This window comes from Dipodomys merriami, unplaced genomic scaffold (assembly GCF_024711535.1).
Source record: "Dipodomys merriami isolate MVZ:Mamm:240054 unplaced genomic scaffold, mDipMer1.0.p SCAF_31, whole genome shotgun sequence".
NCBI classification, from domain to species: domain Eukaryota; kingdom Metazoa; phylum Chordata; class Mammalia; order Rodentia; family Heteromyidae; genus Dipodomys; species Dipodomys merriami.
Window position 1 is genome coordinate 9,720,558 of NW_027204604.1, and position 25,937 is coordinate 9,746,494.

At 54.6% G+C, this 25,937-nt stretch overlaps 1 protein-coding gene across 6 annotated transcripts; it reads right to left on the minus strand.

Moving 5' to 3' along the window:
• Window positions 1-1,387: 1,387 nt before the first annotated feature.
• Ikbke (inhibitor of nuclear factor kappa B kinase subunit epsilon) lies at window positions 1,388-25,014 on the minus strand. Of its 6 annotated transcripts, XM_070041641.1 has the most exons (23): window positions 24,834-25,014; window positions 24,127-24,215; window positions 22,139-22,195; window positions 21,705-21,823; window positions 20,642-20,782; window positions 19,980-20,109; window positions 18,521-18,702; window positions 17,694-17,854; window positions 16,071-16,181; window positions 15,692-15,871; window positions 14,850-15,046; window positions 14,018-14,082; window positions 13,776-13,867; window positions 13,587-13,673; window positions 11,377-11,452; window positions 11,134-11,246; window positions 9,291-9,367; window positions 6,799-6,838; window positions 5,993-6,094; window positions 4,509-4,605; window positions 3,412-3,524; window positions 3,184-3,255; window positions 1,388-2,414 (listed from the first exon to the last, which is right to left on the minus strand). In XM_070041641.1, exons 4-23 carry the CDS (start codon window positions 21,789-21,791, stop codon window positions 2,381-2,383), a joined length of 2,157 nt encoding a protein of 718 aa, XP_069897742.1. In that variant the 5' UTR covers window positions 21,792-21,823; window positions 22,139-22,195; window positions 24,127-24,215; window positions 24,834-25,014; the 3' UTR covers window positions 1,388-2,380. The 6 variants fall into 6 exon arrangements, 5 of the variants coding, with proteins under 5 accessions (XP_069897742.1, XP_069897743.1, XP_069897741.1 ...); XM_070041642.1 differs by lacking the exon at window positions 22,139-22,195 and having other exon boundaries at window positions 24,911-25,014; XM_070041640.1 differs by lacking the exon at window positions 22,139-22,195.
• Window positions 25,015-25,937: the final 923 nt, after the last annotated feature.

Sequence of the window (25,937 nt, forward strand, 5' to 3'; positions counted from 1 at the left end):
GAAGCAAGCTCCTCAGGGCCAGGCCAGGCTCCTTCAGAAGCTCCAGCTCTCCACGTGGGGCCTGGCCCACAGAAGTGCCCAGTTCCCATTGGTGAGCTGAAAGATCCCCTTTCACTTTAAGGATGCAGGGAACAGAGAGAGAAGTTTGAGGGATCTTCAGATACTTGGGAGATCTGATAGGTGCTTCTGAAGACAGACATCCATCAGTCCACTTCCTCACTTCCTTCTGAGGAGGAACCAGAGGCTGTTGGGAGTTTCCCATGGGTACAGGTACCCATGTCAGCAGCACTCACCCACATCAGAGCCAACCAAAGCCTTTGAGAATGCCCCTCTGCGTCACCCCTGCCCCGCCCCCAAACTTTGCTGGTGAGACCAGAGCCTGGATCATATGGTTCCCAAACAGCTGCATTTGGCTCTCAGGTATCCCCTGGTGCTTCCACCAAACACATGGAGTCCAAAGAAAATACAGCTGCTAGGGAAAACCCATGGTGGGACTTCCCTGCTGGGCCACAGATAAGCCGGAAGCACTGGCCTGAGCCTCATCCCCGACCAGACCAGAGATGCTTGTGTCCAGAAACATCTGGCAGCCGCTGGGCCCTGAGACCCAGAACTTGAACCTCTGGGCTCAAGAGACCCCAAGGGCTTGAGGCTCAGATAGCAAACGTGATGCCGTTAGGCCTGATCAGCAGCTCTCCCCAAGAGTTCAGAGCACACAGAGAGCCTCTTTCCATGCAGAAACAGCACTGTGGCTGTTAGCCTCTGGGGCTTGGCCTTCTCTACTTGTGACCCTGTCAGGTTATTAGAGGGAGGACTCCAGGGATGGGAAGCTCCCATTGAAGATGGGAAGATCTCCATGACTGTTTGTTGCCTCCCTGCTTCCAAGTTCTTCCTGGCTCTCTGCTCCTGCATTTCTTCCTTCACTACAGACTACTCCAGCTCTGGATAAGGGGAGAGTAGATGTGCAAGCGATCTTCACAACCCAGGCACCACTCCAGCTTCTAGACCAAATACTTCAAACAACCCAGAGTGGTCCTCAAATAGCGAGGACGTAGTCCAGGAAAGCAGCAGGTATTTAGGCAGTAGGTTTGGGGTTATAAGGAGACAAAACTTTCTCTCCCAGGTCCTGACTCAACACAGCTCCCCCAGAAGAGAGGGGTGGGGCAAGAGAATGGAAGGAATGGCAAGTCCTCCAAGCAAGAGGCCTTCATCCTTAGACTCTTCTCTAAAACTAGGGCCCACTGAACGAAAGGCAGGAATCAGGAGATGACTGTTGTACTACTCCATTTCCCAATGCTTCTCCTCAGAAATCCCCACCCAGCCCTGCTAGGTTGTGAAGCACGGCCAGCAGAGGGCGTCTCAGGCACAGGCCAGCAAGCATGGCACAGGAAACAGAAAAGACGCCATGTTTATTCCATTTCTTGAGAGGTCTGTTCTCCTTCAGGGCACTGGGCCTGCAGGCCTGGGCCTGTTGGCCTAGCTGCCCATTAATGCTGACTGTACATCTCAGGACCACGTGGTGCCCCAGGGAGACAGGGCAAAGGAAGGGTTCCTAAGGCCCTGGCGTGTGGCCTCAACCACTTCGTTTCCCAACTTCAGATGCATCCAGACCAGGAGCAGAGGCACAACTTTGCTGCCCCAAGTGTATTGACCCTCTGGAAACACAAGAAAGGGGTGGGGCTGCACCCAATATGAAACTTTTGTTTTTTCTCTCCCTCGTGGGGCTTGAACTCTGGACTTGGGCACTGTCCCTGTACTCTTCAGCTCAAGGTGAGTGCTCTACCACTTGAGCCACAGCTCTACTTCCGGTTTTCTAGTGGTTTATTGGAGATAAGAGTCTCATGGACTTTCCTGCCTGGGCTGGCTTTGAACCATGATCCTCAGATCTCAGCCTCCTGAGTAGCCAGGATTACAGGCGTGAGCCACTGGTGCCTGGTGCAATATGAAACTTTTAAGAGAGAGGAAGATTGAGATGAACTGGCATGACCCAGCACCCCAGGGAGGCCCCAGAAGGCTTCTCCTTGTCTCTGGGAAGGGCAGAGGGGGTGGGACAGCAAGCCTGTTGGAGCCCCTTCTCCCCACAAACCAGTTAGTTCATCCCTGCAGGCCTGGATAAGATAGGAAGGCCAGCCAAAGCAGTGGCTGCTAAGCTGTCTCCTGTGGGGTCCAACAGAGATGCCCAGAGACCCCTGTCCAGCCGTGTTGCTTCCCAGGAGGACAGGCAATGGCAAGTAATGCTGGTAACATTTCCTGGATGGTGACCAGGACGGAGGTAGGCTGATGAGATGGCACCTAATCACCCTGGGTTGGGTCCTTCAGTGCAGGAGAGCAATGTGAACGAATGACTCTAATGCTCCTGGATGCCTTGTGTGCCCCACAGGGCTCAGACATCGGGTGCTGATGCGTCTCTACTTAACCTGTAACAAAAGGTAGAGGTGAGTTCCACACGCCTGCTAGAAAAGCACACAGACCACACTTCAGGTTCAGCACCAAGGAGACTCAGGGGCCATTCAAATCCAAGGCACTTGTTCCAACCAGAACTTTCTGGTCCTCGTTTCTGTCTGCCTGTCAGAATTGCAAGACCTCCCTCCCCTGCAATCCAGGCTGCACCCAGAGCCTCTGGAGCAAGACCCAGGTACCCATACTTAGAGGGGGCTCCCTTTGTGACTTCAATGAATGACAAGGTTAGGGTGGTAGTGCAGATCGATCTATTGGACTCATTGGCTACAAGTCTGAGGAAGGAAGACAAAATTCTCTAAAATAAACTTTTGAGCTATTTTGTAAATAGATGACATCTCACAGCAAGAAAAATTTATGTTGGCACTAAAATCAGAACTTCCTGCCTCAGAGGACGGATTTGGGAGTCTCTCCAAGAAACTTTAAATCTTCCTCTATGGGTGCTTAAGGGCACTTCCTCCTGAGGGAATGGGGCCGGAAGAGATGCTGGTCAGTGACCCTCCCATACATTCTCTGGGGACCAACCACTAACTCCACTCCTGGTCGTCTTTCCTCCCCAAGGCTGGGCCCTCACCTCCAAGTTCTTGTCTCCCTGATGACACTGAGGTCCTCATTAGACTGTAAGAGAGCCACTGGGGGTGGGCGGGGCAAGGCCTCAGGTCTCATGGGGCTAATTGAAAACTGCCAGGTGTCCTGGGTCCTACAGAGCCCCCAGCAGCTGCTCCTTACCGTTCAATGATGCGGTTGTTGTCCTGGAGGTCAAAGGCCAGCAGCTTCATCTCCTCACGGAGCTCCTGCATGCTGTCCAAGGAGAGGTAAGAGGTGGCTGAGTCTGAAGTCACATGACCCAGATAGATCCCTTCTCTAGAGCCTCACCGGCAAGAATGCTAGGCCTGGCATAATGCACAAGGGCACCTCCCCTCCCTCCCGCCCTCCACCCTCACCTCCAACACTTACTGGAGAATCAGGTCCTCTGGAGCAGGGCTGGGAGGAGGGACCATGGGGGGTGGTGAGGCCTGAGCCCCCTTTGCTGTGTCCTGAAGGAGCTGGTAAGACAGCTGGTCAAGTATCTAAAGGGAAGCCATGCATTGGTCAGAAGGGATAGGGCAACTATATGTGGCTGGGTCAGGGACATGCTGGGGGAAGGGAAGAACAGGATAACAATACTGCCCCAACTGCTGGGCAGGGTGGCTCACTCCTGTATTCCTAGCTACTCAGGAGGCTGAGATTTCAGGCTCATGGCTCAAAGCCTGCTTAGGCAGGAAAGTCTGGGAGACTCATGTCTCTACCTAACCACCAAAAAGCCATTAGTGGAGCTGTGGCTTAAGTGATAGAGTGCCACCCTTGAGAGAAAAAAAAAAGCTAAGGGACAGTGTGTAGGCCCTGAGTTCAAGCCCTAGTACTGGTACAAAATCAACAGTCTGTATCTTTGGAGTTCCCAGCACGGATTGTCCATCTACAAGCTGGTAAACTGCTCTCCTTCATCTGTTTGCACTTTTGATCCAGCCTGCTGAGTTCACTGTTGTGTCTAGCCTAAGCCTCTCATGACATGATATAATATCCAGGAGTTGCAAAGAAGGGGTACAGCAACCTCTAGCTGGTCTCCCAGTTCAGGGAGCTGCACATGCCGCTTTCTGGAGGTGAGAAGCAAGCACATGGCTGTCTCTGGGGAACAGCAGCCCCCCCCCCCCCCGCCCCCTGCCCCCTAGTTCAGTTCAAGCTCAGAGCGGCCTGTGTTGGTCTCATGTCAGGGCAGATCTGAAAGCTAAGTAGAGTTCATGTTGACCTTCAGAAGTGGTCTTGGGGATTCCAGGCTGCACAGGACCTTGAGGAAGATGTCCTAGCATCCCAGAAACTCTGCCCTTGAGGTGACCTTCAAGTGGCGGTCGCTGGGAATGCTGTCCAGTACTCTTTAGTTGGCATCTGAGGGCACATTTGTGGGTCAAGAGCTCCAATCCACACCAGAGTACTTGGACTTGGCCAGGGCAGGGAGTGATGTGAGTCCACCCCCCCACCCCCGCGCCGGGCTTCGAGTGCCCATGATGATCGGGTACCTTGCTCAGGTTCTCCTGGGCTCCCTGGGCTTCTGTATTACAGGCGGCCACAGAACAGCCCAGCAGACGCAGGTGGTTCCTGGTCTTATGCACCTCCCTGGAGACAGCAGGTAAAGGAGGATAGTGAGAGGCGGCCGGGCTCAGCGTGTGCCTCCTGAGGCCCGCTGGCTGCCTTCAGGTCTCCACGTAGGCAGCCACGGGTCCCAGGCCTCTCTCCCCACACCACCTCTGCCTTTCAGGGTGTGGCTTCATCTCTCATTGGCCCACTGTCCTACTGCAGATGGACACTTGTGGCGGCCGCCCGAGGGGTTTCAACAGAGCCACCATGAGAACTCTGGTGGCACAGGGAAGGGGCCGGTCACAGGCGTGGGTTGTGAGCTCACAGCTGGGCAGGGCTCCAGAAAGGCCGAGGGCAGCCGGTGCTGGGGCACTTCATGGGCAATGTCCATGCTCCCTGATGCCCAGAGCGCATCAGGGCTCAAAGCATTTTGTTTATTCTCTTCTCTACTTTTCCTGTTTATACAGTATGAAAATTGAGCCCCAGAGACATTAAACCAATAGTTGATTCTCAATCCTGATTATACATTAGGATCACCCGGAGAGAAGGCGTGTGTGAAACACTAATATCGAAGACCTACCAAGATCCTTTAGATCAGGACTAGGGTAGGACCTGGGCACTGGAAATCTAATGGCAGTGGGTGGTACCTAGGTCTCAGCCCCATGGCAAGCCACAGGCCACACAGCAAATGGCCAAGTGTCCTTTCTTCTTGCCTGAGAAGGGACCCCCAAACTCCAGTAGGGAAAGCTGTGAGCTTGAATTGTCAGTGGACACTGCTTGCCTCTGCTTCCATGCCCACTCAGAAGCTCACGTCCTCCAGGCACCTGGCGTACCTCAAGTAGGTATGGGTCCCACCCCAGCCACCAGCACAGCAGGAGAAACCCAGCTTTTACAGGCATACTTAGCCATGTGCTCGTCTTCATCTGCACTTAGTACTGACAGTGAGAAGAGACAATATCGCAGAGCCTCAGTTTCCTGACCTATAAAACCAGGTGCTAGCACCTCCTGGGTAGAAATACTGTGAGACTAAGGATCAAATTTGTAGCTAGTACCCAGCAATAGCTCTGTCCACACATTTGGGCTAGGAAGGTGGCTCAGTGGTAGAGTGCTTGCCTAGCATGCATGAAGCCCTGGGTTTGATTCCTCAGTTGTACATACACAGAAAAAGCCAGAAGTAGTAGTATGGCTCACGTGGTAGAGTGCTAGCCTCCAGCAAAAGCAGCTCAGGGACAGTGCCCAGGCCCTGAGTTCAAGCCCCAGGACTGGCAAAAAAGGAAGAATAAAGAAATCATGCATTTGCTTATGTCTTCCTGTGCTAATTCTGCCATTTTCTGCAGAGCCTAGGGTCCACTGAGGTCATGCCCTGGGTGGGGGGGGGGTGGTGGAGAGGGGGGAACAGAGCTCAGGAGAAAGGGCCAACTGTTACCTCATCCACTTGCCGTGTGTGACCAGGGACGCCTGATACTTCTGCACACAGTCCTCCTGGAACACCTGCAGGAGCCTCTTGGCCAAATGACTGAAATTCACCCTGCAACCACAGAGACCCCCAGGGCCCACCAATGAGCAGCCAGAACTACCTGTACACAAACCAGCTTCTCCACCATCGCCTGCCACAAGCACCAGGGCTGGGCCTTGCAGCAGGGGCATGTCTCTGAGAGAAGGAGGAGACGAAGGTCACACACACAAATCATGGAGATGAGAGGCCAGTTAGGCATGAGGGAGGAAGATGGTGGTCCTCAGGGAACACACACCCTCCCTCCAGCTGAGTCAGCAGGGAGAAGGGAAAGACCTGTGGTTATGGAAAGGTGTGTGCATGCGTGTTCAGGGGTAGGTGGAGAACAGGGAGGGTCTCCACGTGACCACGGGATCAGGAAGGGTATCCTGGGAGATGAAATGTCGGGAAACAGAAGCCGTGGGAAGGACAAAGGTAGGTGCAGGCGGAGTGAGAGCAGGAGGAAAGGAGGCAAGCAGCGAGGGCAATTAGGGAAAAATCCTACAAACAACCAAGCCTGTGCCAGAACAGTCCGGTTACATCAAGATTGCATCTGAGACGCCTCCTGCTGACTCAGCAGTGCAGGGTCCCTCCCTGGCCCCAGATAACCCGCCCTGGATACAAGCACCCCTCTGTCGCCCAGCCACGCCCTCCGATCAGAACCCTCCACCATTTCCCGTGTAGCCAAAGGCTGGCTGGGCCCCGGTGTGACACCCACCCTCCTGCCATCCGCCACTCACTTATCCAGCTTGTGGATCTGTTCCTCATTGTAGCCCAGGCCTGCAGGAAACAGATGGGAATGATGACATCAACAAAACAGAGGGCCACAGGGGTGGTTTACATAGATGAAGACAGCCAAGCCCGGGTCCTGCTGCCCAGTGAAGCCAAGAGAGGATCAAGTAGAATGCCCAAGTCACTTCTCACTACTTCTTACAACATGATTATTACGGCCAAATAACTTCCCCAGAGGAAGGCAAACATGCAGTCAGGGAGTACGGTGAGGAATGGCAGAGGAGAGGGGGCCCTCTCCAGTGCCCAGTGGTCATTCCCAAATAGATTCTGCAACAATGAACCAGAGAAACCAGAGGAACCTCTCTCTAACTCTCCCTCTCTGCCCAGCCACTCCTGCCAGAAAGACCACCTTTGCCAGACCAACCTTCTGAGGGGCTGAAGCCTTGCTGCTTTGGCTACTTCCTAGGGGCCTTAAATGCTCAGATGCTGGGGAGATGCTGCCCCCTGCTGGGCATGGAGGGAATGGGCTTCCTGGATGGTGGCAAGCCCAAAGAGAAGTTTGCTTCTGTCTTCCCATTCCACTCCCCTGGTAGCAGGATCCTCTTCCTGAACCAGCACTCAGTCAGCTGAGCGAAGTCCTGCACTTGTGACATTCAAGTCCCAGCCCTGTCTCCTATCATTAGGCACCGCAGACAAGATATGAGGCTTCTTGGAGCCTGTTGGCTCATACATGGAGTATATGGACACACGATATTCCTGTGTGGGTCCTAAGACTGTGCCCTGCAAAGCATCGAGCATGCTTCCAAATGGAGTCTTTCAACACTCCAGGGGCTTAGCAGTTAAAAGGAAGAAAAGTCCCTAAGACTCTTAACTTCAATTAGCCAGCAAAAAGCAGGATGTAGTGTGGCTCAAGTGGTAGAGCACCAGCTTTGAGCAAAAAGCCAAGTGAGAGCAGGAGGCTTAGTACTGAAACACACACACACACACACACACACACACACACACACACACACACACACACACAGCATTTGGACTGAGAGTGCTCTTTCTGTCTCGGTTTTCTCATCTATCTTGTGAGGATTCAATAAGTGAAGAGCTGAGTCTTTAGAGCAGTGTCTAGCACCAGGCGGTGTTGGTAGGAAAATGGCAGCCTCTGGTGGTTTCCTGAAGTCCCAGCAAAGGCAGCCACTGTGTATAAGGCCAGCCTGGCCGTACTCCCCTCCCCCCCCAGAGTTTTCCTCAGATGGGAGGTGGTTTCTTCTTGTGGTCCTTTGACCTCTCCCAGGCCTGCTTCAGAGATCAGGCTGAAGTTTCTGAAGGGCGGGGATTATCTTCTGTCGCCCTCCATGTCCCCTGGAGCAGCCACCACAGACAGACAGACAGACAGCTATGACGCATCTGCCATGCTGTCCCCAAGGACCTGGGATTTTGTTTGAATGAACCCATTTTGACTCAACTCTAAAACTGAAGCAGGATAACATCTGCACTATGCTTTACTGCTTCGCTAAGGTCACACCTCGCTCTGTTAAAACATTCAGCTCCTCAACAGAGAAAGGCCATCAGTGCCAGGGTACACACGAGGCTTTGAAGACTCAGCACACACACAAAAAAGAGAGCACAAAATAGCCCCTTAGTGCTTTTGTTTCTATTGATTATATGCTGAAATTACATCTAGGATATCCTGAGGTGAGTGCGACCCATTAAAATTAATTCCACCTGTTGCCTCCTACTTTTCAGCTTGGCTATGAAAAAGCAAAATCACCTATTTGGCTAGCACTGTATTTCTAGTAGACAGTGTTTTACAAATCGTCTGAGGGAAAGAAAGACATCAGATAACAGATAATAATGAATAACGTCAAGGCTTTCTGTATACACAGGCAGTGCTGCAGCATGGGAGGGCAGAGAGGGTCAGCTCCTGGTACATTAGCTCCCCCGTTTAACTAAGGCTCCTCAGGCTCCCTGAGCCCACATCCCAGCCCTCTGTGGGATCCACCGCCGTCCTGCCCCATGGTGGAAGCCAACCAGGCAAGCAAGTTCCTAGCTCTGAGCCTCTGAATGGGCTCCCTTGCCTGGAAGTTCTCATGAGTGTCGGTCAATCATGTGGGCAAACTGCGTAGCCCAATAACTTAAAAGGCGATTGGTTTCTCTGATCGCCCATTTTCTGTAAAACCTGGCGGTCTCAGTGCTTTCAAGACACAATGAATAGGAAAAACCCTTTTATCCTATGCCCCGCAAAGTAAGGAGGCCCCTTTCCAAAGCCACTCCCACCACACTGAGGCTCCAGCCCACTGCGTTCCCCATCCATGCCATCTCAGCCTTGGGCTTGACAATGGACACCATAGAAAGGCCTTCTCTGGCCTACAGGTGACGGACACTTACCTTAAACCAGCCCCATCCACTGTGGAGGGAGGAGAGGGGAGTCCAACAAGCAACATTAGGTGGGGGCAGGACCAAGGGGAGGAGAGAGCAGGCAGAGCCCTTTGCTCTCTCCATGGCTCACCTGGCCTCATCCTGGATTTCTTGAACTGTTTGTAGACAAGGTACATCTTGTCCAGACAACACTGAATCTGCTGGATGCTGCGGGTGGAAGGAAGAAGCGAATGGTGTAAAGAGAGAAGGGAAGGGGGGAGGAGAGCTGTTCCCTGCAGGAGGGACCTCGCTGCACTGTCACAGCTTTGGGGGGCTGATCTGGGACTGGGATGATGGTCTAAGTTGATTGGCAGTACCTTGGGGGGATTCAGCCAATTGGTTCTCAAGTTCATTGTCTCTGTTTGTCATTTTTGTTGTTGTTAGGCCAGTACTAGGGCCTGAACTCAGGGCCCTTGGCTTTTGCTTAGCTTTATTGGCTCATGGCTGGCACTCTACGACTTGAGCCACACATCCCATTTGGCATTTTGCTGGTTAATCAGGCTGGCTTTGAACCATGATCCGCAGATCTCAGCCTCCTGAGTAGCTAGGATGATAGGCGTGAGCCATCAGCACCATCTTCTCTCTCTCTCTCTCTCTCTCTCTCTCTCTCTCTCTCTCTCACACACACACACACACACACACACACACACACACACACACACACACACCATGAGATAGAGAAACCAAGCAGGAAATAGCCCTTGGGTATTAGAAGACACTAGAACCTGAGAGGCTGACAGAGGCGGTAGGGATAGAGCAGTCTCTGGCCAGGGCAGCCGAGTCTGTCTCCCAATGCCTGGCACATAGAAGCAACCTGAAGAATGAATCCACAATCCTGGATAAAGCACGAATGAACCACTGGTCCTCAGTCCTCCGTAGAAGCAGGGGCCTAGGGCAGGGACTGCTCAAGGACCTTCTGGATGGAGTTTGGGGCCTAGATTGCCTCTTCCTTCTCCTTTCCTTCCTCCCCAGATGTCTCCAGGCCACTCCACATCTGCTGTGGACATGGACAGAGCACGAGCTTTTCCTCAGGACAAGATGGAGTCTGTCCTTCAGAGAACACACGGGTGAAGGTTGGGGAGGCCGGAAGGGCCCGCACGCACAGGCTTCATCCAGCAGGCTCAAGGCCTGGTGTGTTGGTCCAGAAAGATCACTCAGTGCACCCACAGTGTGAGGTAGAACACCCTGTAGTCAGATGCATTCACGCCTTCAAACAAACAGTGTTGTGACCACAACAGCGTAGGAAAACTCACTTTTTCAGAGCTCTTTAACTCAGCATTGAGGACACGGGGACTCAGTGCGTGGAGACTGATTGTGGTGCCCACCCCTGCCCTCCACTGGGGCCAGGCAGACCACGGAGCTGGAGCCGGGCACCTCAGATCGGGGGCGGGGAGTCTGGGTAGGGTGGTGAAGGGGGAGTACGGGTTTTTCTTTTAAGGCTGCAGGTCCTTGCCTGTGATAGGTCAAAACCCAGGCTGGTAGGTGGGCCAAGATGCCCTTGTCCTTCATCAGAGCTGTGGGTGGCTCAGGGAAAATGAACCTGCTTGAGTGAGCTTCCTCAGCTATACCCGGTGACTACAGCAGCGTGATGGTGGTGGTTTGGGGAATTCAGCGCATTGCTGTCCAAGGATCAGACACAGGCAGCGGAACTGTTTCCCGCTGAACCACTGCCCCTGTGAGTCAGCTCTCTACCTGGTTCTCCAAGCTCCCAGGCCTCTGGTGATGGTGGTGGTACTGGGTGCTAGATCCTTTGGTCCTTCTGGCTGGTCTCAGGGGAGGGTCTAGCTCATTCCTGTCCCTCCTGCCCCCCCTCCCCCATTACCCTAGCCCCTTTCGAGGAGGGAGAATTCAGCTGACTGCTGAAAAGGCGTCTGGATCTTTCTGTCTGCACACCTCCCACCCCTCATCCGACCAGGTAGGAAAATCCCACAGACCTTCTGTCTCCATGTACCTGATCCCGGCTCTTCACCAGTTCCCGCCGCAGGTTGTTCAGGCTCATCTGGGTCTCTGAGATATTTTGGCAACATCTGGAGAGGACCTCAGCCAACTGTGGGGACAAAAAGGCAGATCTTGGGTGGGAGTGGAGGGGGGGTTCAGGAAGGGCGGTGCCCCTCCTCTACTTGGCCCGATTAACCCCCCATCTCCTCTCCTCCCCCCCATCCTCCCAGCTCACTCACAGTTCGCAGCCTGGCCCTCAGCTCGGCCACTGCCTTCAGTTCCTGTATCTCAGGCATATCAGCAGTGCTGCTGAACCTCAAGAGAGGAAAGAGGCTACTTTGGGGGATCCAGGAAGGCAAGTGAGGAGGGAGACAGGGTGCCCCACATGCCAGCCATGGCATCCAGGGGAAGGCTCCTTGCCTCCAGGGGCTCTGGAGAGTTTAGTGTTTGAAACACAGAAATCAACTTCAACCAAGGCCCGACACACCAAAGTCATGACATTTCTTATGCTTGCTTATCTGAATCTTCTCACTTTCAACCATCTTCACATACCCTTAAGATAACAATAGCACCCTAAAAAAGAATCCTATATTTTGTCTGGGGAATGGAGGGGGATGGGAGAAAAGAGTTGATGAGCAGGAAGACTTTGGCATCACCTGGAATCTTCAAGAAGGGATGGATGAACCAGTACCTGCGGCTCACACCTGTAATCCTAGCTACACAGGAGGCTGAGATCTGAGAACTGAGGTTCATAACCAGTCCATGTCTCTAATTAACTACCAAAAACTCAGACTGGAGGCAGAGCTCAGGTGGTAGAGTGCCAGCCTTGAACCAAAAACTGGAGAGTGTGAGAACTGGAGTTGGAGCCTTAGTACTGACAGAGAGATGGGGGAAGGGGGAAGGGAAAGGAAGGGGAGGGAAGGGAAGAGGAGAGGAGGGGAGGGCTGGGGAGGGGAGAAAGGAGGCTATCAACTTCACTCATGGGTATCTCTTGGACTAAGCCTGGGCAAAGCCCTCCGTATCCAGTAGTTACTCTACATGATCGCCGAGTGACTACAAAGTGCACAGTGGGTTTAGTGCTTGAAAGCAGAAGAGGTTGATGCAGGCCCAAGGCACGCAGGGGAGCTGGGTTGAGTTCGAGTCCTGTTGGGCACATTTGCCACCTGCATGGCCATGGTCTGTTGCTCCATCTCTTCTGGCCAGGGACAGAATGGGGAGCTACCTCTCCATTCTGCTACCTAATAAGATGTGCACAAGGATCCGGGGGAACCCCAACACCAAACGCACGCACATTTGCATGACTATAAGCCTTGGGATTCCTGATGGCCAGGGAGCTGTGGGACATGGGTCACTCCATGCTGATGGCCAATGTGACATTCTGCTCATTGACAGGCCTCCAGTCCCCCCCCCCCGGTGGGAGGGGCAGCGGCTTCCAGGAGCGACCATTTTGAAAATGGGGACCCGGAGGCCCGGGTAGGGAGGATGGGGCCTGGTTAGGAGCTCACACCCAGGCTTCGTGTGCTGGCCCTTGCTGTTCCCCAGCTTCCTCCAGGGCAGGAGGCTGACACAGGCCGGAGCAAGGCTCTGTAGACCTCGCCACAGCCTGTTAGGCTAGGGAGAGGTGCAGACAGCCTCCCAAGCCTTTCTCTCCTACATCAAGAAGCTTCCATGGCTCTCCAATGGTCTCTTGATGGGGGCCTAACCTCCTTCTAACTACATTCCCCCCCCACCTGGCTTCCTCCTCTCCATGTTGACCTGCCTGGCTCCTTCTGTCACTTCACTCCCCTACATTCGCCATTGTGACTGCAGCAAACCAAGCAACCATTGCCAGCAAGCCCCTCTCCTTCTGTCCCCGCGGAGACCCCTTCCCACACACGCATCACCCTCCATCCTACCTCTCAAGCCTCCAGGGCTGGCTCCTCACCTCTCCCGTGCCTTTCCCAGCTTCCTGCTAGCCCCTCCCATGTTCTGGAATGTGCCCCAGACAGAGGACATCTCCAGCATGACGGGGGCTCCACCCCTGTCAATTCTTCTTCCTTCCTCCTCACCTGCCTAGGCTGTCCCTGAGCTTTTGCGCTCAAGACCAGCGCTGTACCACTTGAGCCACAGCTCCCCTTCCAGCTTTTTGTGGTTCATTGAAGATAAAGAGTCCCACAGACTTCCCTGCCCACATTGGCTTCGAACCCCCATCCTCAGATCTGAGTAGCTAGGATTAGAGGCGTGAGCCACTGGTGAAAAGCTCTTTCTTGTGGCCAGGCCTGGGCTGGGCAGTCCTTTGGTGAGGTGGGTGGTGGGGTTGAGAGCCAAGGTAAGAGAGAGCATCCAAAGTAGTCTAGCAGGGCAGGGAGGGGGAGCTCTGGGACAGGGAGAGCCAGATGCACTGCAGGGGTGAGGAATATGCTGGGACAAAGACAAAGGGACTCCAGCTGGCCCGGGCTGGGACACTCACCTCTCAGTGCCCAGGCTGCTGCTGAGGAAGAGGAGGGCTGTCCTGGTGACCTCCAGCGTCCGCCGGGACGTGGTCTGCAGCACCTCCCTGGTGGAAGGGGTCTGAGTCAGAGCGGCCCAGTGCAGGGCACACAGGGCACTGTGCAGGCAGGCTCAGCCCCACCGCCTCTCCTGACCTCCAGGGACTCACACAACCCAGTGCAGCCCCCGAAGCATTAACTCCTGTCCGTCCTGCAGGATCCTCGCCAGCCACAGGGCCTGGTACCCAGCACCCAGCACCCCCTGAAACAGACAGGTGAGCAGGGTCAGACAGGTGAGCAGAGTCGGGCCCCATACCTACCCGTCTCACACAGACAGACAGACACACACAGACACACACACACACACAGACACACACACACATACACACACCACCTAAGATCTGTCTCTCACCTTAGCTGTGTTGTAATCGGCCTGGAGATCCACTTTGGGGACAAACTTGGGGATGTCCAGAGCAGCTGCAGACAAACGCCTGTCTGAGGGGCGGGCTCCACGGTCTAGATCAACTCTGGTCTCATTATTCCGGGCTCCAGTTTACACTCCCCTCTGACAGCCCAGCTCCCTTCCCAAGCTTCCCCACCCAAGCCCCACCTTTAATGCAAATATGGTTTTTTAAAGTTAAGGTACATTTCTGCCACCTTGTGGCCACATTGAGGAATGACATCCTCAAGTTCAACCCCCCCGCCTCCCACCTCAACATCCAGCAGGATGGACTTAAACCCATCCTCTTGCCTATGACCTTCCAGGTTAATTCCTCTTCCTCACCTCAGAGGATGGAATGGGTGTCATTCTCATAGGAAAGAACAATGTTTTTTTGCTAGAATCTGGAGAAAGGACAAAGCTCTGGGCCCCTGGCCAGCAGCGTGGGCTCCAGCTTCTTCCAGTACCAGCTACCCAAGGGGTCTCCACTAGCCACAGAGACTGTGGGGCATGTTCAATTCAAGCACCTCTGATCCTGCTGGATTTCTGTCACAGCCCTGAGGATCCTGGAGAGCCCAGGAGGGCCAGACACTAGCTGAGTCACATGATATCACCAAAGCTTGCACAGAATTAAAACCCAGTTAAAAACCCAGACCTGCCCCCTTCTACCCTGTGGCCTAAGAAGCACCCACAAGGAAAATTAGTCAGGTCTCTGGATGTTAAGGCCCTAACTCCTGAGGAGAATGTCACAGGATAAAAAGTCCAGCTTTGGCCGTGCCCCGGCCCCAACCCTGACTTTACTCACGGTCTCTGAAGGCCAGCCCTTTGGGGGTCTCACTGGCCATGCAGAACAAGGTTAGGGGGCTGCTGGCAGTTGTGTGGGCGATGTGCTGTGCGGAGAGGCTGGGCTCAAGGACACAGGGGTGACCCTCGAAGAGGTACTCCTGATGTTGGGGGGGCACGCTCGTCTGCTCATACACGGCCTCCAGAAAGATGGCTATCCTAGACATGGAAGGGGTGGGAGGGTCAGCAGACCATGTAAGGGCCTAGGGGACAAACCCAGCTAGGATCTTGCTCATGGAAAGGGAGGGTCAGTTGTAGTTGTCTCTCTTACCAGAGACGGAGAGACAAAAGCACAGTCTCTACTCACAGTCGTAGGCAGAGACACGGACCAGGACCCAGCTTCCTCTTGGTGCCTGTCCCTCCCTTGCTCCCAGAAAAGTCAACCTGATCCCATAAAGTATTTCCGAAGTTAGCCAGGTGTGGCTCACACCATAATCCCAGCACTTCAGAGGCCGAGGCTGAGGATTGCTAGTAACAGGGCTAAATAATGAGACCCTTTCTCAAACCAATCAACCAAGTGCTCCATTAGTAAAGGGTCCTGTGAGGGACAGAGCCAGGTGATGTCTCCCTAACACACATACTTCTGAAAAGGATACTGCATAGCCAAGGGTACAGTATTTCTGCCGTATGAGGACAGAAACCTGTTGAACTTGAACTCTATGAAACTAGTACTTTTCCAAACCACGTTCAGACTCAGAAACTTTTGAGCCTAACCCTCCCCTCCCCCCCTGCTGCCTTGGCCTTCCCTCCACAGAAGCTGGAGGGCAGGGCCTGCTCCTCCCTCCCTGTCCCGACCCTACGCACGTGTTGTGGGCGTGGATGTAGACGCGGTGCAGGACCGCCTGGCACAGGGAAAAGACGTGCACCACCTCTCGCTGCAGGATGTCACTGGTTTCCGCAAAGAACTGGTCGAAGCCCCAGCACGTGGCCTGCTCCACCTCCAGGATGTTGGCCAGGATGGGCACCAGCTGGCTCTGCAGGCCCCTGCTCTCCCCGGAGATGAGCACGGTCAGGCCCGCAGCCCTCAGCAGGTCATAGGGCAGGGGGCACTGAGAAGGAATCGCTAGGAAAACTTGTTGCAGTGTCTACATGGAAAGCCCCTGGCCACCAAGGGAAGGTGAAGCTCCCAGGCCTGGCTCCTGCCTGGAAGTCTCAGCCCCACACATGCCCAGGCTCCACTCACAGGGACAGCCGGCAGGTGATAGGGAGGCTGTAGCTCCACTCCAGGGGCCCGTTTTCCCGCTTCTGAGTCCCTGCGATGGCCCCTGCTGGCTTCTCCGTGGTGATCCGGTACCTGGTGGGGAGGGGGGGCGGTCAGAGCCTTGTCAGTGGCCCCAGAGCGCTAGGCTGCAAGCGACACTCAACTCAGCAAAGCATCAAGTCTCCCAGCCACTTGGGATGCGCTGGGACTGGACATCCTGCCTCTCACCCACCGGCTGACCCCACCCAGCAGCTCCAAGTCCAGCTCTCCACACCACCGTCTACTGTCTCTCATCTCCCTGCTCGCCCGCCCCCAGCCTACCTGCTTCCACATCGGTGCTGTACTGGGCATGGCAGTATCCTCTCCTCTTTACATTTCTAACTGTTCCCCACTTTCAAAGCCCAGCCCTCTTTGGCACCCAGATCCACACCAATCTCCTTCCCTTGTTCTCAAACCTAATATAGATTCCACACAGCTTGGCCCTTAAGCTGAAGGTGATGAATCAGCCTTCCTGATAATTCATTGATTACAGAAATCTTGAGGGTGGTGGCTCACGCCTATAATCCTGGCTACTCAGAAGGCTGAGATCTGAGCATCACAGTTTGAAGCCAGCCCAGGCACGAAAGTCTGTGAGACTCTTATCTCCAATAAAGCACCAGAAAACCGGAAGTGGCGCTGTGGCTCACAGGTAGATAAAGGCTGTGCTACCACTTAAGAAAATACATGGGGGACACAGGTAGGAGAATTGCAGTCTGAGGCTTGCCTAGGGAAAAACCACCCCAACAGAACTCCACAAGGTCCTATCTGAAAAATAACCTAAAGCAGAAAGGGTTGGAGGCATGGGTTAAATGGTAGAGGACTTATACAAGGCTCTGAGTTCAAACCCTACCCTGAAGGAAGAAGGAAGGAAGGAAGGAAGGAAGGAAGGAAGGAAGGAAGGAAGGAAGGAAGGAAGGAAGGAAGGAAAGAAGGAAGGAAAGAAGGAAGGAAAGAAGGAAGGAAGGGAGAGACAGACACAGAAAGAGAGACAGAGAAAGAAAGAGAGAGAAGAAAGAAAGTTGGGTACTGGAAGATCACACCTGTAATCCTAACTACTCAGAGGCTAAGATTTGAGGCTCTCAATTCTATGAGACTCTGATCTCTGATTAACAAACCAAAAAGCCTGCACATGGAGCTGTGGCTCAAGTGGTAGTTTCTTTTCCTGGCAAGCTCCATAAACCCCTTCAAGACCCCTGGGTCTCTAGAGTCCTCCATTCTGCCTTGCAGCTCTTTTGTTCTGGGTAATGCACTCTGGGAGCAGCCACTGGCTCCAGCAACTTCTGTGTCAGTCAGTGGGGTGGGCTGGGGGCCCCTCGGCCTGGGCACCGGCCCACCTCGGCCTCCACAGGCTAGGCCTCCTTGGGTGAGCATCTGAGCATCAGTGGGGTCTGGTGAGCAGGAGCAAGTCCTGGATTAAGACAGGGATTGTGAGTGTCCCCTACCAAGCCAGAAGGGCTCTGCTTCTACATGGGTGTAGGAGGAGTCTGTATGGGGCCCAGAGGGGGAGGGGCTGGTAAGACAATTGCCCTGTCCCCAACCATCCCAGATCCCCTGGGTCCACCATACATTATCTCCTTGTTTCGTCGTGGCCCGCCAAAGGGTACGAAGGGCAGGCTGCCGGTGGCGGCGTGGTACAGGGTCACCCCGATGCTCCAGAGATCCACAGTCACCCCGAAGGCCTTCTGCTGGGGCTTGCGAAGCACGGCTCGCTCGTACATGTCAGGGTGCTGTGGGGGAGAGCAGCCAGCCACGGAGGCAGGTGGCAAAGGCTGGAGCCCACTCAGCCCCTTCCATGCTAGCCAAGGGTGGAAACAGCCATTCCCAGTCCAGGAACTATAAGGGGCGTGGTGGTCAGGGGCTGGTGGCTCACGCCTGTAATCCCAGCTACGCAGGAAGCTGAGATCTGAGGATGGAAGTTGGAGGCCAGCCCAGGCAGGAAAGTGGGTGAGATTCTTATCTCTAACCACCAGAGAGCCAGAAGTAGAGCTGTGGCTCAAGTGGTAGAAAGGCAGCCTTGAGCTAAAAAAGCCAAATGAGCCTATAAGGTCCTAAGTTCAAGCCTCAGTACTGACAACACACACACACACACACACACACACACACACACACACACACACACACACGCGCGCACACACACACAGAATGGGAACGGTTCACAGTCCCAGAGAGCCCTCCCTCTCCCCCCCCACTGCCTTGCCACTGCTCCTTGGGGATCAGACGGAGGGTGCCGCAGGCAGGTGGCAGCGGCCTTTGTCACTCATCTTGAAGAACAGGCTGGCTTTCCCAGCTGGGGCACAAGGCTGGCTCCATCATTGCGGGGGCTCTCATAAGGCAAGGGCCAGCCCCAGGGAGACCCCTCAGCTTGGGACAATGGGTCCCGACATGAGACTCACCAGGTACTCCTCCGTCCCGTACACAGAGACGAACTTCTCATCATCGTCTAGCTCCCGGGCGGCCCCGAAGTCCGTCAGCTTGTAGATGCTCTGGCCTGCGTCGCCCACCAGACGCATGATGTTCCCCGGCTTGATGTCCCGGTGCACCACGCCGTTCTCCCGCAGGTGGTTCATGCCTGCCACTGCAGACACACAGACACACAGACACACACACAGACAGCCACATCACATACACACACACAGACACACAGACACACACACACACACACACAGAAAGACAGACAGATAGGGGCTGGCTGCTAGCTGGCTCTGGCCAAGACCTGTCTAGAGCACGGGCTTATCCCCTGGGCTCCAGATATGCAGGGAGATGATTGTAAAAACGTTAGTATTACGCTCACCTTTGGTGCTCAGCTCCACCCAGACTTGCCACTGCCCCCCCCATCCCTGGAGTTCCCTCCATACAGCTGGCCCCTCCCACTCTCCGCCCAGACCCACCTGAACTCCCATCTACCTCACTTTCCTCCGCCCCAGACCCCCCTGCTACCTGGATGGGGACGGATGCCCGTGTTCCCTCTTGGGGGAAATACGGCTCCTCTAATAAACCTTGTAATAATCTTTCTCCTGTGCCTGCCTGCCTCTGCGTGGTCCCCTGGGGTGGATGTGTGGGATCCTCCTTCATTGGTGGTGGCCCGTATGGGGATAGGCTCCCCAGTGGATTTGCTCCCCACTCCACTTTGGAAGGGGGTTCAACTAGCTGCCCTGGGACCTATCCTGAGATCCTACACTCCGGTTGCCAGAGGACCAAAGGTGGGCATAATGCTTACAAGGATGCCCCAGGCCAAGGGAGCCCCAGGAGAAGCACCACACAGATGGGCACAGGCCAAGGAGGGGAGTTTCAAGGACTTTAGGGGGTTGAGCTTCGACTGGGTTCTCTAAAAGATCCAGCATGGTCCGGAGGTGGTGACTCACGCCCCTCATCCTAGCAACTCAGGAGGCTGAGATCTGAGGCTCGCAGACCAAAGCCAGCCCAGGCAGGACAATCTATGAGATATTTATCTCCAATAAACAACCAAAAAAAAAGAGCCAGAAGTGGTGCCGTGGCTCAAGTGGTGGAGCACTAGCTTTGAGCAAAAAGAAGCTCAGAAACAGTGCCCAAGCCCTGAGTTCAAGCCCCATGATGGGTACTAAACAAAATCAAACAAAACAAAACAGGGTGTACTGCCCCGCTTCTCGTATTCATTTATATGGGATCAAATATATCTGATCAAATCAAATTTACCACCATAAAATAAGCAGCCGAGGCTAGCGTGGAAGCAGATGGCTGGGGTCCCGCCCCGCCCCCGCCCTCTGCCTCCCTTGGTCTGCCCTTGAAGGAAGCCTTGTGTTCGGGTGCCTGCTTGCTTCAGAACGCTCCCACCCCGGGGCCTGGCTGGTCTGGCGGAGGTAGGACGGTGCTCACCCACACAGCGCAGCACCACCAGGAACTCGTCCTCGGGCAGCCCAAAAGCGTTCTCAGGGCTTTCCAGCACGCTGAGCAGGCTCCCACTGGAGCAGTACTCCATCACCAGCACCTTCTGCGGGCTGCCCCCCTGTGGGTGGGACCAAGGGAGGATTCAAGAGGGGCCCTTCCTCTCCCCAACTGACAACAGATGGCTCCATCCAGCACCAGAGCCCCAGGGTCTAGGCCCCAGGTTCTGGCCTGCCCTCCTCCCTTCCCTCACATCGATCCCCGGTACTGAGCCCAATGCCACCTTCTCCAAGGAAGCCCCCTCTGATTGGACATGATTCCTTCATTCCTTTTGTTTGTGCTGGTACCAGGATTTGAACTCAGGGCCTGTTTTTTGTTTTTTGGGTTTTTTTTTTGTTCAAGGATGGCCCTCTGCTCCTTGAGACACCTCCCCCCCCCCCCCACACACACACTTTCTAACTTGTTCATGGTTAATTGGAGATAAAAGTTTCACAGACTTGAACCTCGATCCTCAGATCTCAGCCTCCTGAGCAGCTAGGATTACATCGGTGCCCCAGTACTTTATTCCCTTTGCCCACGCTTCCCCCTGGCGCCCATGGCTCTGTGCAGGGCGCATCCTACTGGGGAAGGAGAGGACTGTGGGTATCACACACCGTCTCCTCCACGGCGAAGAGCTTGACGATGTTGGGATGGTTCAGCTTCCGCAGCACCTCAAACTCCCTCACCTGCACCTCACGGGGCCGCAGGTAGCTGGCAGAGTTGAAGACCTTCACAGCAACCAGCTCCCCAGATTTCTGCCATGGGGTGGGGGTGGGGGAACAGAACTGCCACCTCTGTGGGGAGTGGGAGTGGGCCCCTCCCCATGGCCTCTCATGTCAACCCCAGAGCGCAGAGAGGGAGGAGAGGGCTGGTTGGATGAGCTCCACCCTCAGTGTCTTCCCCAACCTTGCACTGGAGGTACGACATATCCGGTTCCCCTCCAGGTATGGCTTGCTGCCCCTGCTCAGCACAAGAACACAGCAGGGGCCAGGGGGAGCAGTAGAACAGGGAGGGGGGGCTGGAACCTGGCCTGCCTGCCTCCAACTCTGTGTGTGTGTGTGCGTATGTGTGTGTGTGTGTGTGTGTGCGTGTGCGTGTGTGTGTGTGTGTGTGTGTGTGTGTGTGTGTGCTGGGGCTTGAACTCAGGGCTTTGTGCTCTACCTTTTTTGCTCAAGGCTGATTCTCTGTCACTTGAACCGCAGTTTTACTTCCAGCTTTTTAGAGATTCATTGGAGATCAAAGTCTCACAGATTTTCCTGCCCGGGCTGACTTCAAACTGGCTACTCCTGAGTAGCTTGGGTTATAGGTGTGAGCCACCTGCACCCTGCATTGTCTCCAACCCGGAAGCTGGAGACCGGAGCATCCTCCAGTGTGTTCTGCTGCAGGGCTGCAGTGAGCACAGGACAAATCCAAATGGGCCCCACTTCCCACACTGCCATTCCTAGATGCCACTGAGCATCACCCTCCCTGGATGCCTGCTTCGTGTCCTCATCGTGCTCCTGTCCCAATTTATGCCCGCCAAAGGTGTTCCCAGCGGCCCTCCTCCTCCTGCAGAGGAAGCAGAACACAGGCCCAAGGCCCCTGGCCAGCCACACACCACCCTGATGACAGCTAGGGGTGGGGTGGGGGCAAGGATGGCTTGTGAGGGGACCAGGCCCTGCCAGGGCTGCTTCTCACCTTGCTGCGGGCCTTGTACACGCTGGCGGTGGCGCCCTGCCCCAGCAGGTCATCCGTGTGCCACAGGTAATTGGCTGTACTCTGCATCTCTTGCCCTAGGCTGGCTGCTCACCTTCCACCTGGAAAAAAACAATACATGGAGCCCAGGATTTCTTCCCTAACCTGGAATGGACACTGGTAGCCAGCCACCAGTGCCCAAGATGACAGCGTGTGGTCATGTCACAGGTAAGGGAGGGGGGGTTGGGGGGGATCAGGGAGGAGTGAGAAGCACAGAGATGTCATGTGACTCTCTCCGAAGGCACAGTGCCACCAGAACTCCCACTGTGCCCTCAGCCCACGGCCCCAATTTGCTCCAGCCACAGGACCTGGCGCCTGTCCTGGCTCCCCAAGGCCCCTCCAGCCCCTCTGGAGACAGGCTGTCCCCAGAGACAAACCTCCTTTCTCCATTCCCCTCTTCCAGCCACTGGGTCTCTGGGGTTTTGGCTTCCAGGCTTAGGATTGTCCCAGGAAACAGAAACAATGCAGGAGGAAGGGCCTTGGGTCAGACAGCTGGCAGGCAGAGGTGCCACTCCACCACAAATCTCCAGGATTGCAACACAGGCCTGGAGCCCCCACCCACCCCCTATCACTTCCTGTTGCCTACCAACTAGACGCTGCTCCTCACCAGACAGCCACCAGACAAGGGCCATGCTATGAGAGAGGAAAGGGTTCATGGCAGAGAGAGAGAGAGGGGGGGGGGACAAATATTTGTGTGTGTATGTGTGTGTGAGAGAGACAGAGAGACAGACAGAGAGCCCACGGACCCCTAGGGTTCAGGAGCCTGGGGAGGATGTGAAACCCTTCTACCAAAAACTCTGTTCCTCATCTTTGCTCCCATCCTGTTCCCCTAAAGCGATATTTCCAGAGTATCTTCAGAAGTTCAGCTCACAGTGTCTCTGGAAACAGGGGCCAGGCTGGTGATTTGGGGATGCCTATGGACAGCAGTAGGAGAAGGGCCTCATCCCTTACATGCTTTGAAAGAGGCCTGGATTAAACAGGGTCTCGTCCTAATCTAACACTTCAGTCTCTCTGTCTCTGTCTCTGTCCATTTCTCTCTCTCTCTCTCCATTCTAGGCCTTGTGCTTGCTAGGCAGGTGCTCTACTGCTTGAGCCATGCCACTAGCCCATCACAGATTGTCAAAGTGAGAGTTGCCAGACCTAGAATTCTATCTTGCTTAGTTCTTTATTCTTTGCTATCTCCCTCCCTCCCTCCCTCCCTCCCTCCCTCCCTTCCTTCCTTCCTTCCTTCCTTCCTTCCTTCCTTCCTTCCTTCCTTCCTTCCTTCCTTCCTTCCCTTCTTTCTGCAGTACTGAGTTTGAACTCAATGCCTTGGGGCTAGGCTAGTGCTCTACCACTTGAACCATACTCAGTCTGACTTTTTGCTGGTTACTTTGGAAATGGAATCTCAGACTTTTCTGCCCTGGCTAACTCTGAACCATGATCTCAGTCACCTGAGTAACTTAGGATTGTTAGGGTCCAGCTCCTGTCTTGCTTAGCTTTAAACTAACTTTTTCTTTCTCTCCTTCCTTCCTTCCTTTCTTCCTTCCTTCCTTCCTTTCTCCTTCCTTCCTTCCTTCCTTTCTTCCTTCCTTCCTTCCTTTCTTCTTTCTTCCTTCCTTTCTTTCTCTTTCTTTTTCTTTCTTTCTCTTTCTTTCTTTCTTTCTTTCTTTCCCTTCTTTCCTTCCTTGCTTCCTTTCTTCTTTCTTCCTTTCTTTCTCTTTCTTTTTCTTTTTTTCTTTCTTTTTTCTTTTTTTCCCTTCCTTCCTTCCTTCCTTCCTTCCTTCCTTCCTTCCTTCCTTCCTTCCTTCCTTCCTTCCTTCCTTCCTTTCTTCTTTTTTTTTGGTGATACAAATCCCAGAGAATGTCAGCTCTTGAGCCAGAAGCTCCTGGAAGAGATCAGTGGTCTAGATTCTGACACTGTACTTTTGTTTGTACCATGGAGAATTAAGGGAGCCAGCCAGAGGCTGCTGAAGACCATGAAGCAGCTCAGAATGAAGGAGCTGGCCAAATTTTCCCAAGGCTAAAGAGTCAGTCAGTCATTGGGCCTAGGGTATTAGGCTTGCGCAGAACATGCTGAAATCAGAGGCCCCACTTCGGGTCTGGGGGAAGAGCAGATCATACACTGTCTTCCCAGCTCTCCCTAGGCTGCCTAGTGCTGAGGGAGCCCAGCCACACCGACATATGTCACTGTGCCTCAGAGCTTGGCTGTAGTAAAGCAGTTCCCCTCGGTGTCCTCCCTCCGGCCCCCTCTCCCCCCACCCCATTGCCTTGCCCTGATGGCTGGGATCCTCAGTGAGCAGATGGGTGAATGAATGAAGGGCCGGCAAAGCCCAGCCCAGCCTCCCTCCTTGCTGCGCTTCTGTGGCCAACTGCTCTTACTCACCCCAAGCTCCGCTGGCCTGAAGTCAGGCAGAGACTCTTCCTGGTGAGCGTAAGCTATGCTTTCTGTCTTGGGCAAGTCCAGGAGCTGAGCTACACCGGAAAGAGGAGGGGAGAGCAATGAGAGGCTCCCAGGGTGTTGTTTGTGTGTCAGCCCCCCATCAAAGGCCACCAACCCCAGCCAGATTCTCATTCCTCCCACAGGAGGGGGCTCCAGTCCTCTTCCTCCTTACCCTCCCCCCACCCCCCCAACGCAGGGGTTCCCAGAGCCTTTCCTGGCAACTTCTTCTGGGACTCCAGCCAGGGAGGAGAGGAGAGGGCAGGCACTAGGGGCTTAACCTCAGCTTTGTTTGGGGGGTACCGGGACACAGAGCCCAGGAGGGATATTGTTGGCAAGGGTGACTCTCCTCTCTGCCACCCCACCCCCTGCTTCTTGATGATCTCTAGATAGTCCTTTCCAAGAATATCCACCACAGAGAGAAGGTAGACACACACACACACACACACACACACACCCGCAACAGCCACTGCACAGGCTCAGGATGGGGCTCTGGGCTGGGGCTGCCACTGGGGCTAACACTGGCCCGGCTGGCACTCAGCTGAGCCCTGCCCTGCAGCTGTCCCCAGCCTGGCTACCCCCATGCCCCACCTTCCCGCTACACAGCCCCATCTCAACTGCTGGGGCTGCAGGTTTGTAGCGACTGGGTGTACCTCCAAAGCTTTCAGACCTCCGAGTTATTCATAGGCAGTGCCCAGAGCATCCTGGAGGCCAGGCCCCTGGGACTCACAGGCAGGGCTAGTTGAAATGGCCGTGTGCCACCTGGGATCTGGATCAGAGGGTTTTTTCCTCCCCCTGCCTTCCTGCTGGCAGTGGAGCACGCAGCCCAGCAAAGCCCGGCTCACACTTCCTGGTTGCTCTCTCTCTTTCCCCACCTCTCTTCCTCCCTCCCTCTCTCACTCTTAAAGAAACAGGCAGCTCTGTGGCTGCTACCACCCCCGCAGGAAGGGGAAAGAGGATGCTTTGAGTTCCCAAGTGGAGGCAACGAGGGCAGAGTTAAGCCACCGAGGCCAAGGAGCTGAGGCCTGGACTTAAGTGGCGGATGACGGAGTATTGTTTGGGCATTTCACTGGAGCAGTAAAGCTGAGGGATCTACCTGGAGTCAACAGAACAAGTTGGGCTAGTAAACCAAGTAAAATGGAGAAGTGTGTGCGTGTGTGTGTGTGTGTGTGTGTGTGTGTGTGTGTGTGTGTGTGTGTGTGTGTGTGTGTGTGTGTGTGTGTGTGTGTTGGGGAACAGGAGCCATGCTATTCCTAGGAGAAGCTGGTCCTGCCCTTGAACTCACAGAGGCTCAAGAGCAAGTGCTGGAGCCCAGCTTGTGTCTGTCATTTTCTGTGACTTCCAACTCAGGCACAGCCCTTGCAGCCAGCTTCCTTGTGCACAGTGGGAGGGTGGTAGCATTGGCTGGTTGAATAGATGGCAGGAAACAGCCTGCCTGGAAATGCTTGAGAGACTGGAAAGTCTTTCTAGGCTTCGTGTGGGCGTGGAGGCCCACACACCTTTAACCATTTATGTGTGATCTTCAGACACTGCTGAGGTTGGTAGTCAGGTGTGTGACCTGCTGAGCCAGGAGCCAATGCCCTGAATGTCCCTGGAGTCTGTGATGCTCTGGTCTGCTGAGAGTTGGCCGTTGGATAAGAAATGGTTAACACCAGGAAATTCCATGTTTCTATAGAATGTGAAGGGACTTTCCCATGGCAACACCTGGTGGTTTCCTCCACCAGCCCCTCCCCTACCAGGGTGAGGAGGGCACAGGA

Excerpts from the sequence above, each read along its gene's own strand:
- Ikbke (XM_070041642.1), bottom strand. The coding sequence starts at position 21,791 with ATGCAGAGTACAGCCAATTACCTGTGGCACACGGATGACCTGCTGGGG. Across the intron at positions 18,703-19,979 it reads GGTGGTGCTGCGCTGTGTGG|TGGCAGGCATGAACCACCTG; the intron begins GTGAGCACCGTC and ends GTGTGTCTGCAG. Across the intron at positions 4,606-5,992 it reads ACACACGGCAAGTGGATGAG|GGAGGTGCATAAGACCAGGA; the intron begins GTAACAGTTGGC and ends TGCTGTCTCCAG.